A 14,243-nucleotide genomic window follows, 5' to 3' on the forward strand; every position below is an offset into this window, starting at 1 on the left:
CTCAGTAGAAGAAATCTACCACTCATTTGAGGCGTCATGATTGTGCCTGCTGATGTATGATAATAATAACTAGAGAATTTAGCTGTATTTGGGAAGCTTTTTATCTATTTTGTCAGAGGTGAAGCAATTAATCCTCATGTTTTTATGTCGGAATTTTCTCTTTGACAAACAAATTTTGAGTCTGAAACACAAATCATGAATTATTTATGGTATTATATCACTCTCATAGTCCTATTCAAAAACTCGACACATTTTAAACTATTCCCTGGGAGTTCTACCCTCAGTTCTAGAGACTTGGGCAAATGCATTCAGCTAATCACATCTGCATACACACCCCCAAACCCTGCCTCTGCCCTCATGGTTCTGCCTCAAATCCATTTGAGCAGCTTTAATTTTTAGAGTGCAGCTTTGTATTGTGTGTGTGTGTCTGTGTGTGTGTGAGCCAGAGCGAAAGAGAGAGAGAGACAGAATAGAGCAATATGTGTGTGGTGGTGTGCATTAGTGATGTTACTGCCTGAGTTTGCTCCACATCATGCACATCTCAGACCAGAGTTTAATAAAGTAGGAGGAGCGACAACAGAAACTTGAGTTTTAAAGAGGAAATATGATGCTAAGCCGACTTGGGAGAATTTGCTGCTAAACTACTTTTAAAGTCTGTGGTGTGTTATGTGTGCCTGTGTCTGTGCCTGTGGCGGTGAGTATGTGTTTACTCTGTCAGCTCTTTAAGGCATTACAGTGAATTCCCTGTGGTTTTCTGCCGTCATGGATCATTAAGGAGGATCAATTACTAAATTTAACCACTGACTGTTGTCCAGCTCTGAATCCTTCTCTCATGGTACTCCTTTCCTCTCCTCTTTTTTTGGTCACCTGCTGGATTTTCCACATGTTCTGCAACTCCCCCCCCTCTAAAAAAGAAATTCCACCCTGTAACACTTTAACAATGCTTCATAGAGGAGCAGGACCTGGTATTTGTGGACCTATTTGGTTTGGATAGTGTATAATATGTATTATTTAATATAGATTACTAGAACCGTTGATGGACAGAAAATTAATCAATCATTTAAGCCATTAAAATTCTCTGTTTCCAGCTTTGCTAATGTGAGGATACACTGCTTTCTTCAGTTTTATATCATTGTAAGTTGAATATCTTCATTTTTTGACATAAAGTCATTCATAAATGAATTGAAAAAATAATTGGTGTATTACTTTATAATGAAAATAATAATTAGTTGCTGGCCTATAGAGATATTTGAAGTGCAGCTACAGTGGTGTTTGATGTAGAAAAAAAAAAGGTTACTTAAAGGTACTTAATATACAGGTTAAGTTCCTAAAAATCAGCAGGTGCTTCTGTGAAGACTCAGTGTTGTACTGAAAGATATGAGATCCAAATTTAGACCATAATGTGCCACAGTCGCACAATGTTGTGTTTTGAAAAATGTTTTTTTTCTTAGCTCTAGAAAGTCAGCGTCACTTTCTACTGTCTGACAATTGTGGTCTGCTCCACCTACAAACTCACCCACAGCTGACTGCAACAAGTTTAGCCTGGGTTTGAACACCATTCTTGAAAATGTTTATCACCAGTTGAATCAACAGGTACACCAGGAGACCAAAAATTTTGTTGCAAAATTACTTTGTGTGTGTGTGTGTTTGTTTGTGTGTGTGTGTGTGTGTGTGTGTGTGTGTGTGTGTGTGTGTGTGTGTGTGTGTGTGTGTGTGTGTGTATGTAATTAGACAAAGTTTTTTAACCTGACAGTCTGCAGAACAATGCCAGGTGCCCATGCAAATGAAGTAAGAAGATATATATAAAAATATGGTTTTCTGTACAGGTTTTATACAGCAGTGTACTCTGTATATTTTGCTGTATCCTACTTTAACTGTACTGTGTGTGTGTGTGTGTTTGTGTGTGTGTGTGTGTGTGTGTGTGTGTGTGTGTGTGTGTGTGTGTGTGTGTGTGTGTGTGTGTTGGATGGGTGGGTTTGTTGCACACGGGGCAAATTTGCATGTTAACAAAACTGCCTTCATAGACACACCGATCAGCCACAGTATTAGAACCAGCTACTGGTTTTAATGTTGTGGCTGATCGGTGTATGTGCTTGTGATTTGACTATTCTTGTTGACGTGCGTTTGTGCATCTGCATGTACTGTATGTGTCACTTGTGCATGTGTTTGTGCTTGAGGGGTAGCAACACCGTGTCAGCTTAAAATGGTGCTGTATGCCAATAATTACTTGGTAGCAATGAGACAAGCCAAGCAAAGTGAGTGTCCCTGTGTTTAAGCTTTAATGACAAAGCTACAGACCTGATAATGGCCGATAGAAAGCATATAGTGTAGTGTAGAGTTTCACAATGTGTAGGAAAGAGTGATATACGATTATCGAGCCAAAATACGTGTATTCTATATTGTATAGGATAGAGGTAATATATATAGAATATTGAATATACTGTATTGTACATAGGCATTGTTGATGTAGTATGCCACAAAATGTAGGAATGGAACATAAACAAAAGAAGGAAGAGGAATGGAAAGAGAAGGATAAAGGAGGAAAAAAATGAACATGATAATGAGAATCACATGTACCTGCCAGATGCTTGTTGGCAGGGTGTGTTAACACAGTAATAGCATCTACTTTAATCAGAGATTATGTAATGGCAGACACAGTTGGTGTATGATCCAGTGTTACCTCATTACAGAGCTTAATTTTTGAAAAAGGAAGATGCACAACAAATAGTCGGTGGGTTGGGTATAGAGAGCAAAAAATAGGACATCAAACCACAGAGCCCATTATTTATAGGGCATACAAGGTTTTCATTAGCCATAGTAATTTCAGCATTCATCACAAATGTATACCTTCTTAACTGTGGGTCCTACAGTATTACTATGACAAAATATTCATACACCAAAAAAAGAAAAACAGTTTCACCTCTTGCCAACATCTTTGTCATCATTATAACCATAACTCACACTACGCATCAACCCACAACCAATCATCACTAACAGCACAGACTGGTAAGAAAAACATATGGGCTTACCTTTTACATTTTTACTAAACAAATGCTACTACTCTAAACTTCCAGTGTACTCTCATCCTCTTCATCTTCATCATCAATCTCTCCCTCCTCATTTTTGCCACCTGTGCTGCTGCTAATGCCAAGCACCTAATCCACTGTAGAGTTCAGCCATCTTAGGGTCTGGCTGACTGACGTGTAAAGGTATGCTGACCTAAGGCATTAACAAGTAACCTCAACGAGAAATAAAGGAATTGCAGAACTGCTTGATAGTCACAGACGAACTGCAAAATAAGCCCCTGTTCAAATGTGGTAGGTTCCACATCGTTTTCCGGTATCTGTCACAAATTAATAACTGCTTCACTAGTTTACTCATCATAGTAATAATAATAAATTGTCTTTGGCTGTTGTTCCGCATCCATGTTAGTGTATCCATGTTAGCCTGCGTGTGTATGTCTGTGTCTGTATGTACATGAGTGTGTGTTGGTATTTATCCTTAGTTAAGTTTTTCAGTTCCTCTTTTCAAATTATGGCACAGCCATTAATTGTGTTTTGAATGCCAGAGCATAAAATTAAATTTTTGAGCATTTTTTTTTTTTTTTTTGCTTATTACATACATGTGAATATGTACATTTTTGCGAATTCTGTAAGTGCACACCTGTGCAGGTGTGCGTGTGTGCGTTTATGTTATAAACCAGCTCTGGTGGTGGCATTTCTAATAGTGCTTTTTACTGCAGAACATGGTGAATAGATGGTAATTATCACCAGCTGTGCTAAAAATACCACATTCACGCTGTAGGGTGAAACCTCCTCCATCACTATTCGGGGTTTATTATAAACTGTTTGTGTGTTTTTTTGCTACTGGATACATATTTGGCTGGCAACGGTTTGATAGGAATTTCCTTATCTATCCTTTCCAGAGCTCTTCTGCTTCTATGTGAAATTGGCACGGTAATCTGCTGCGATTTTCCTCCCTCGCTCTTTTACCCGCAATGCTCGTGTACTGTAAATAGGAAAGCAGAGAGCAGTCTCCTATGCCCTCTGCAGCCAATGAAATCCTTCCTTGGAGGTTGGAGACAAACAGCCAATTGCCAAGCCCGATGCTGACTAAAAATGTAGTCCCAGTCTGGTCGGAGCAGTCGGAGAGTAATGCTTGACCTTTTTTTTTCTTTCTCTCTCTTGCACTTTGTTATTGTACTCTTCTGTCTAGAGTATTACCATAGAGTGCAGAGAGATGGCCACATGCTTGTTAGTTTGCCAATTTGCTTGTCTTAATACGGGCAAAAATTATTTGACCTGAGTGAGTCTGCCTGTGTACCCACAGAATCCTCTGCTTCACTGTCCTGCCAGTGATGCAAAGATAGGATTTTAAGCCAAGATTTTATTCAAGAATTGGCCTTGACTGGCCAGTATACTGTATAGAGCACAAATATACCACACACACTTACACGTACACACTGCTTCTTCCTTATCCATGCACACATTACATCTCACCTGCTTGCAGACTCCAGACATAAAACATTTCAAGGTATCTTTGTCTACAAATCTCAGAGAAGAGATGGTGAGATTCAAAAAGGTTCCCACGAGAGAGACAGGGGGATACCTAGAATCACTGACTTTGACGAGCCTCTAGAAAGCGTGAATGAATCCGTTTCAGAAGGAAGAGTTCTTTTATGAACCTGAGAGATCAAAAAGAAACACATTCCCACACACTATCCTCACTAGCTTATTTTATTTCACTAATGTTTCTATCATAAAATTTTTACCAAGAAAGACCAGAACAAAATGAATCAATAGTCTTTTGTAAGCTGGAAAAAAAAAAAGATTTCTGCACATAAACTTTTATGGTATTTGCTGTTTTATCTTTAGATTAACCAACATGTAATAAAACTCAAACTACCAACACCGTACTTTTCAGAAATTTGGAAACCAATGAGTTATGGTGCAACCCAGTGCATCACACAGCTAACAATCAGAGCTAACTCCTGTATTCTATATAAATCACCCAGAAGCTGTGAGAAGAAAACTGAAAAGTCAGGTAAGAGCACGTAAGTTCTCTCCTACCTGACATGATTTCATGACTTTTAGTGCAGCCTCTCTTCACAATTCAGTCTAGAGAGAGTCTGGGGAGATAAGGACCCAATTATCAAATTAATTATTAATTTCCTTTTGACAGAGAACACAAGATGTGGTGCCTAAATGGTATTTCACTTGTTTTTATCAACATGCTAGTTTAAGTAAGTGTTCAAATCAACAACTTTGCAGTGACATTAAGTATTACTAAGCGTCATTTCTAATCACAAAAATATAATGATGCATTGATTACAGTTCAGTTCAGTTCTTCACAGACACAGCAGAATTTTATTGAGGAATTTAATGAGCATTATATCCTCACATGGCTGCTATAGACGTTTTTAGTCATGTTTCTTCAGAGCTTTTGAGCACAAATTTAACCACTGCACGAAGAAGGATTTTAAGAACAGCATATGAACCCATACTTGGCCTTTCCTCCAAGTTATTTACTCAATTGGCTGTCTTGTTTACTCTCTGCTTACCTGTATCCATGCCCCCTGGCTGTTTTCCAGTCACATTTCCACACTCAGGGAGTGGTGTCTTCCCCATTCCCAACCGTGAAGAAAGAGTAGGGAAGTGGGTGAGGAAAAGAGTAGAGTTGAAGCAAAGATGAGAGTTAAAAGTGAACACCAGAGGGTGGAGCCCCCCCAAACACATGCACGCACACATCACACACACGCACACATCACACACACACACACACACACACACACACACACACACACACACACACACACACACACACACACACACACACACACACACACACACGGTCTCATCTTGGTCTGCTCTCTCTATTTACCCCTTGAGGCTGTTGACTCACTGTTGTGCTCTTTGCAGCAAGAGTATTTATCAAAATCGACAGTGGGTGTTTTTATTTGTATGTGAGCATATGCATGTGGGTCATGCACTTACTTTTAATTCAGTCTGTGCGAGTCTTTCTTTCATACACAATTTTGTCCAATATAACTATAGTTTTAGAAATTACAAAAAATGCTCAAAAAGAAGCATGCAATAAATAAGTTACACACCAGCAGTTCAGATTAATAATGTTGCTTGGCGTAATTGTGCAACAACTTGAAAAGACAGCTACTGAACTCAGGGATGGCAAGGAAATAGCAGTATTTAAAGTCAGCATTAAGTGTGTGCCTCTCTGTAAGACATACCAGCACGAGTCTCCCTAAGCACTCATAAAAAGATTCTGACAAGTCCTTAGAAACCAGTAAACCAAATGTCCACAGAAGCATTGAAGCTGGTTTATTTATAATTTGTAATTCCTACTGAGGCTATTTCATGGTGTTTTACATACAGTTTAACTTGACTCAAAGATAAATTAACAAAAGGGATATTGTTAAAAGAAAATAGACAATTTCAAAGTACTTCTCATTTAAAATTATTAGAGTTAACTTAAAAGAGAATACTCAAGAAAACAATAACATAAGATAACAAACACATAAGTTAAATGCAAAGCCTGATAAAAGAAAAGAGAATTCTAAAAGATAAATTAAGGGGATTAAAAATCCTAATGGGATTAGACTGTTATTGTTATTGTAGTGAGTATCACGTCTTTCATTTAGTGAACTGCTTCACCTAGATAAGTTAAGGAAACCATAAAATCCATCATAATGGCTTGTGAATTTTATTTCTATAGAAATATACAGTTGGTGCTGGAGAATCACAGCAATGAACTGCAAAGATGCTGTCGTGTAATTACTTTCATTACTGGTCAAGGCAAAGACCTGGTTGTACAAAAGTTAAGTTAGTTCAGTTTAGACTTGATGATAGGCTATAACTTTGAATTTTACTTTTTATACACTTAACTGTATGACTGAATATGTAGTGCTTTGAGTTTTTTGGTTTGTTTGTTTTTAAACTTTTTAAAATTAGTATTTTGTATATGCCTAAAAAAATTACCAGAAGACAAACCCAAATAAAAAAAATTACAAATTATACATTATACATATATAATTATACATACATTATAAACACAACAAAAGTTAAAAAAAAAAAAAAAAAGGAATTGAATATATAATTGTACAATCGGTAGAAAGCACGTCCCAGAGAGTTAGAGGCAGCAAATGATAGCATATTTAACTTATAATTAAGTTATTTCTTAAGTTTTATGGGAGATAAATTTATCTCCTAAATCAAAGTCAATTCAGAATTGACAATTTTATGTAAAATGTAACATACAGTATTACACCATAAATGTATCCATTCTTTTGACTGATATTTTGAAACAGGCAACTAAAATGTCCTCCACTGTTTACCTCCAATAACCCCTTCTCATCCTCTCCCTCTATGTCTGTCCCACACTGAGTGAGTGGGTGCTGATGGTACATGTGCAATCTCTCAGCGTAATGCACTCCAGCGTTAAAGATCAGGTTGTTAACACCATGATCAGGGACTGCATTAGTGGCACTGGGCGCTCCTTCACTGTAATGCTGGAATGGCATAATTGACTTACTCAACACATACACCCACCCTTGGGCACACAAACACATTTCCACCCATGCTGTAAGAACACAGCCTCAAATGATGCTCAGGAGCATGCACAGATGCACACATACACACTGTGGTTTGCCCCTGCCTCTATTCACACACCCACACACACTCCCACACTACTTACACTCAAAAGCCGATGGGTGGAATTTTAATCAAAATTAAAGCCCACATGCTGTGAATCAAAATAAGTCTATTAGCAAACTCATTAACAATTGTTTGTTTTACTTTTTTATGTTAATTTATATTCCCTATGCTTTAAACGGCTAATGAGTCTGACGGTGTTTACTCTTGTTTTTCCCTTTTCTCTCACTCTCTTCCTTCAAAGACACTTAACACTTCTGCACAACTTGAATTGTTTCTCCAAATCGAGACATTAGTAACTGTTTTTTATTGTCTTGGATCTTGAGATAGTTGCGGCCATTATAAAAACCTTTGGTTGGTCGTGTGTGTGTGTGTGTGTGTGTGTGTGTGTGTGTGTGTGTGTGTGTGTGTGTGTCCGCCCGTCCATGTTTGTCTGCCCAATATCTGTGAAATCTGCATGAATGTGTTTTTTACATTGTCTACAAATTAACTTTGCTATTCTATTGCCTGTGTTTTGAAAAAAAAGGGCTACAGGCATTGGACAGTAGTGTTATTTAGGGATTGAGATTTATCTTATTTTCTTATTCCACCTATCAGACAAGCTGGGAGGAAAGAGGGAGCACGATAAACAGATAGAAGGGAGCTGTAGACAGGGACAGCTTGGCAATTGCAACAGTGGTCTCACAGATAGAGCTGATAGTAGCCACACCTTGCGAATGAGAGCCTCTGTATGCATAAGAAAGCAAATGGGAGTTGAATACCAGCAAGAGACAGAGCGTGGTGAGGAACTTGATAAGGACTGCATATAGCCAGTTAACAATTGGTAGAAGGAAACAGGCTCAGCCAAAAAAGGAAAAGGGATAAATCAGGTTGGGAGGGGGAGACAGAGGAGCTAAGAGAGAATGATAGAACAGGCACTAACTAAACAATGGCATAAAAAGAAAAGAGTGTAGAAGCAATGGGGCCTCGTCTTCTGTAGGTGCAGTTGATTACGCCTCTGTGTACTATGTGTCACAGTGTGTGCATCTGTGTGCCACCTGTGTGTGAACATTTTGTATAAACTAAGCTCCCAGTTTTTAAGTATCCTAGTTTTGGCTTCAGCCAGTCAAAATGTTAGGTTGAGGTCAAATCTGGGTTCTCTGCTGCGAAGTGGGAAAGAATTTTCATTTGCTTTATAAGTCCCTTTGCATTGAAAGTTATTGCGTTTGCCAATGAGAAACTCTGACAGTGTCTGACTCAAGACTCATGACAAGTCTTTCTATAGTTGCTCCATTTTACTCATTACACCATTTACAGTGAGGTAATTTGTGCTGATGTTGAATAGCTCAAGTGTTGAATGATATGAAAAGAATTAATATTTTGGCTCAAAATTAACTAAAAAATGTAATAAAAGAAATGACGATTGAAAGGAATGTTGAAGAACAGAATTACTGACTACATTTTTAGAAAGTAAATTCAGTAGAATTTTATTTATTCTCTGCATGTGTGTTTTGTTTGAATTTCTTTGGACTGGAGAGCAACATACTGAGAGAGAGAGACCTGAAGAGGTTGTGAAGGTCATAATCAGGTTTAATCAAGGCTGGCTCCGGATACTATGACCCTCTATGGCAGGGGATAGAGAAACAGTTGCCAGAGGAAGAGAGTTAAGATACAGTGGAAGCAACAGATTGGGACACCTAAGCAATTCTCTGGAATGAGAAATTGTGCCAGAGTTTCTGAAGGTTGTCGCTCCTGCAACCTCACCAGATTTTATGCCACAAGACACTTTCTCGTGTCAACACTTTTTTTGATCACTGTTCAAGTGGGACTGTGAACAGGATCTAAGGAGCCTCAAGGGGCTTGCTCGGTAAAGAATATTGCAAAAGTTGCAGAAGATATTAGGCCCAATGAAACAAGGCTGCGAACTCAACACTAGAATATTATCCCCCTTTAAAGCAGTTGCCTATTCACGCATCCAGCTGATATAGAGCGACGTTAGCATACATTTGGCATTATCTTTTGTCCACCTGATAAATGAAGTCCAACATTCACTCTATCTTTTAACTCAGTTTTTTGTCTCTGCCAACACCTGAGGAAAATATCTGCCTGTTTAGCCGCTAAATTGTGAATTGATTTTACTTTTGTTTTGAAAAGTGTTATTAAATAGGTATTTACTTATCCAAAGTTTAACAGTCAGAGCTGACCAGTCAGGTGTAAAGAACACATTTTAAAGAAATTTTGTAATTTTCCTCTTGCTTCCTCGGTTGTTAGTTGTTAGTTTGGCTTGGTTCTGTCTATTATTAAAAATAAATTCTTAAATGCACAAGGCTGAAGTGATTCTCCTAAGCAACACAGCGAAACTCAAATAAAAAAGTCCTTGTCAAAGTCAACTAATTTGGATTCTGTTCACCCTGTTGCACTGAAAAAATAGGTACCATACTGTTTGTAGAAAATGGCTGGTATCCCAAACATTGTAAAGGTCAATGTAGATCAGATTTTCACAATTGGTGGGTCAAGACTAGTGAGGTGCATACTGATGTCCCGCACTGACATAGCTAAATGCTGAATGAAGAAACCTGTGTCCTACACTGGCTTGCATTGTATGAAATGCTGCCATGTGTTTTTCTACTGAATCTCACCACTGCTCTGGTTTGACCTTTCCAACCCACTCATTTTAAGATGAGAATTTTGTTTTGTATGACTGAGTGAAAAAATGAGTACGGGGAAAGACAAATAAAGCTAAGAGCGTAGTTATTTTGAAAACATATTTTAAGTTTTATGTCCACACGGGAGTATAATGACCCAGGTAACAGAGAAGAGGGAAAATATAAGCAGAAATATGCAACATTGTGCTCCCTCACCTTGAAATGGGAGTGTTCCCCTTGATAAAAGGCTAATAAGCCTAATCAGGCCTGATTAATTACACTGATAGAGACTGCGTTCACCAGCCTAATTGATGGCTTTATCTGTGTTTTGCACCAGGCTGAGGGGATGATGGTGTTCCTCAGCAGGAGCTGGAAAGATTTAGCCCAAATGAAGGTTACTGGTGCGAGAATAGAGAATTTAGGCTGGTTGGGTGAGTGTTGCTTGAGGAATATAGAGGAAAGAAAGAGTCCATTGAAGTGTTAGGACAGTAAAATATTTTTGAGGTCTAAGGGCTTGTGTCAGCATTATTTGGTGACGAACACTTAATTTATGGGGACTTTTAAATGTGTGCTCTATACTCTGCACAAATTCACTCTTTACTTACTTTTTTCACTTTCTTTATTCACTCTTTTTCAGTCTCACCCACCTCACCCCTCAGAAATCGAAGTAGCAAAAATTGTCTGTCCCCCTCTGAATGACAGCACATGTACTGAGGCTTTGTAATGGAGTCTTGAGAATGGCAATTCATTCTTCTCAGAGGCCCTTTTCAAACCCTATTCTCTTGGTCATTACAAGAAAAATCAGTGTGGCCTTGAGCCATGTAATCACCACCATTCACCTGCAGTAGGAATTGAACCAGTGCTGCTGCCACTGCTAATGACAGTGAGAAGAGTAAAAGGTATTTTTATTTTGGAAGGACAGAGGTTGTTCTCCAACAGCTACTGCTTAACAGCAGACATATTTTTATCCTCACAAACCGTAAAACTAAAAATGTGTTGAAGATAACAATTATGTATTTATTATCTCTTCCCTGTTATTTCATTATTTCATTGTGTGAATTGAGCTTCCATTTCAGTTTTCAGTTGTCACCAAAGTTAAATTAGTTTGAAAAGAGAAAAGAGTTTTGGGCCACACTCATACAAATAACTTGAAAGTTGCGACACAGCCTTTACTTCTTACTTGGGCACAAACAGTTTTATTGGGCCAAGATAGTAAATATGACTGTACTGCACCTGTGCTTCTGCAATGATGCACTGTGACCACAACAATAGCCTGTTTTTCTAAGACTGAAATCCAAGTGATGAACATACTGTACATACAGTAGATAGATGACACCTTGTAAAGTCATAATCAACTTTGCCGGTTTCAGCGTGTATTGACATAATTTTAACGTCTAATTTTACTGTAGCTGTAGTGTGTAGTTCATTTACATCTGAACATACAAAATATGCATGCATTTAGGTTTTTAGTCTATAATGCAAAGTTTTCTTTTCAATCACTTGACCATCTTTATCTCTTTGTCGTCTTTTGCTCTTCATCGGCTATAGCTTTTGTATGCTGTGCCCCTGTGTGGTATCTCAGACTTCAGAGCCTTGTGCTCTATATTTATCGAGCTTTATCATTTATTAATAGTCTCCCAAGTATGCGCAGTACTAAAAATACAGTGGAGGCTGAGCGCCACATAGCATCTGGCTTTGAAGGGAGAGTGTAGAGGTTGAGAAGAGACTTGTCAACTCAGCTGATTTCCACTGTAGCAACATGCACGTCTGGGATGATCCAGGGATTCAGGTTACCACAGGACGCAAGCTACTCTCTGACTCAGCACTTAAGCGACATAGTCATCCCATACAGTGATAGCACGATTCATTAAGTTGAATATGTTGAAACTGGAGATACACGATTCTGATTGAAGTATTCAGTAAAGTGCTAAGTATGTGTTTGATTGTATGTGTATTCTCATCTCTGTCTATCTTTTTGTCTTCTCTCTCTCCGTCCTATCTCTTTGTTCTTATCTCCAGTATGAATACTTCAATGCAGTGCTGATCAATGAGGTGGATGAGGAGGGGAACAGTGTAGAGCTCGGCGGAGAATTCATCCTGCAACCCAATGACCACTTTAACAACCTGTCAGTCAACCTCAGCCTCAGCGTGGTCCAGGTACCCACTAACATGTACAACAAAGGTATGTTCACTGCCTATAAATGATAGTAAAGGTGTTCAAAAATATAAGTGTGCGGAAAAGGTTACATTTAACAACTTTAACACCATCACCGTAAAAACATCATGTATATCTTAGTTTCTCATGATGTTTTCCTGAATTGTTCACTAGTTTGGATAATTGAAACCCCAGTCTAAAAAATGAACAAAACTCAGTTCAGCAGTTAATATGTGTGCTGGCACACATGGATGTACGCCTGTGTCAGGAGGAGGATTTGAGTTCATTAACTGTAACTCTTTGGATCATCTCTACCACACACTGACTTAATTAGCAGTTAAATAATCGGACATTCTGCTAATTTACCATCCACTCAAGTCCAACCAATGAATTCATGGCCTTGTACAATGCTCAGTGGACAGAGTGAATGTCATGTCGGCTTAACCCAGCTACCACTGGCAAAGAAATTGTATGGAGAGAGAGAGAGAAAAAGAAGGAGAAAGTAAATGAGAAAGAAAGTAGGTTAAGTCAGACTGATGGAAGGTCTGAGCAACAGATTAATTACAGCTAGGTAGAAAAAAGAGAAAAAGCAAATGAGAGTGACAGGAGGAGAGTGAATGAAATGGAAAGCAATTGAATGAAAGTGCAAGGAGAGTGAGGTTGGCAGGCTGGCAGACCGATACAAGGAGAGGAAGAGTAATTTTGATTCGATTCACAGGCAAATGAGTAGAATCACTCGTGTGTACACACACACACACACACACACACACACACACACACACACACACACACACACACACACACACACACACACACACACACACACACACACACACACACACACACACAGAGCTTTAAGAGTTTTAGATCTGCAGGCTTTGTTCATTGGCAGTGATAACATGGATGTACTGGCTGGGATTGCAGGGAGCTTGTTGGTGGGCAAACTCTCACTGTTCTGCAAAAGGAGTCTGAGAGGCTTGGCTTGGGGCAAGGAAATAGTTTGTGGACAATTCTGTAAAACATTTGGAATCATTCTTACTTAAATTGTTCTCCTTTGGAATGAATTTGCTAAAGTTTGCGTATCTGTTACCACAACATTGTTTGCATTGTGAACAAGGAATCTAAATGTTTCTTTACCACAGTCCTGAAGCACTGACATGCAGTTAACACTTTCATGTGTATCACCTGCTTTTCAGCCAAACAGTTAGCAGGTGATCAGACAGAAAATAGCACTGCATAAAAAACGCAAGGTGTTGTATTACTGTGGGTGTTTTGCTACAGGTTCAGGTGTGAAGATGTAATGCGATCCAGAAGTTCCAGTTTGAGCAATATATCAATGGATTCTAGATGCTTATCAGATGCCAAAACACTGCCTAGCAAATTATAACAATATAAGACAAAATTCTACAACTCCGGAAAGTTATCATACATGGTAGGAAACAGTAGAACTACCCCATTAATGTTGGAAAGTAATCTAACATAATCTGCACTTGAATGTATCTGAATGGCCAATGAAGTAAGTACTTTTTTGCTGGTCAATGTGCTTTTTTTTCATTCTATTTTTTCTATTTTCTTTTTTTTGGCGGAGCCCTCTGCATTGGGAGCCTCCTGGGACCAACACTTTGGTCCCACTGAAATGAATGGAAAAGCTGCATTTTCTTCACATGTACTAGACAATCACTGTCATTTGAACCTTTTCTTTATGCTGCTGAAGATTTGGCTGTAGCCTGGGCACTTCATAAATGGTTCGGTGTCAGCGGTGATGAATTGGAGGTTGAGCCCGTGATAGCAGAAAGGCTT

At 38.7% G+C, this 14,243-nt stretch overlaps 1 protein-coding gene across 10 annotated transcripts in view; it reads left to right on the forward strand.

Annotated features, from left to right (window-relative positions):
* cacna2d3a (calcium channel, voltage-dependent, alpha 2/delta subunit 3a) overlaps positions 1-14,243 on the forward strand; it is a 130,185-nt gene that overhangs the window by 52,776 nt on the left and 63,166 nt on the right. For all 10 annotated transcript variants that reach the window (XM_040152756.1, XM_040152760.1, XM_040152758.1 and 7 more), the window contains one exon: positions 12,308-12,470. In XM_040152756.1, coding sequence (XP_040008690.1) covers positions 12,308-12,470 — 163 coding nt within the window. The remainder of the gene's footprint in view (positions 1-12,307; positions 12,471-14,243) is intronic.

The sequence above is a fragment of the Xiphias gladius genome, chromosome 18 (genome assembly GCF_016859285.1).
Source record: "Xiphias gladius isolate SHS-SW01 ecotype Sanya breed wild chromosome 18, ASM1685928v1, whole genome shotgun sequence".
Lineage (NCBI taxonomy): Eukaryota > Metazoa > Chordata > Actinopteri > Istiophoriformes > Xiphiidae > Xiphias > Xiphias gladius.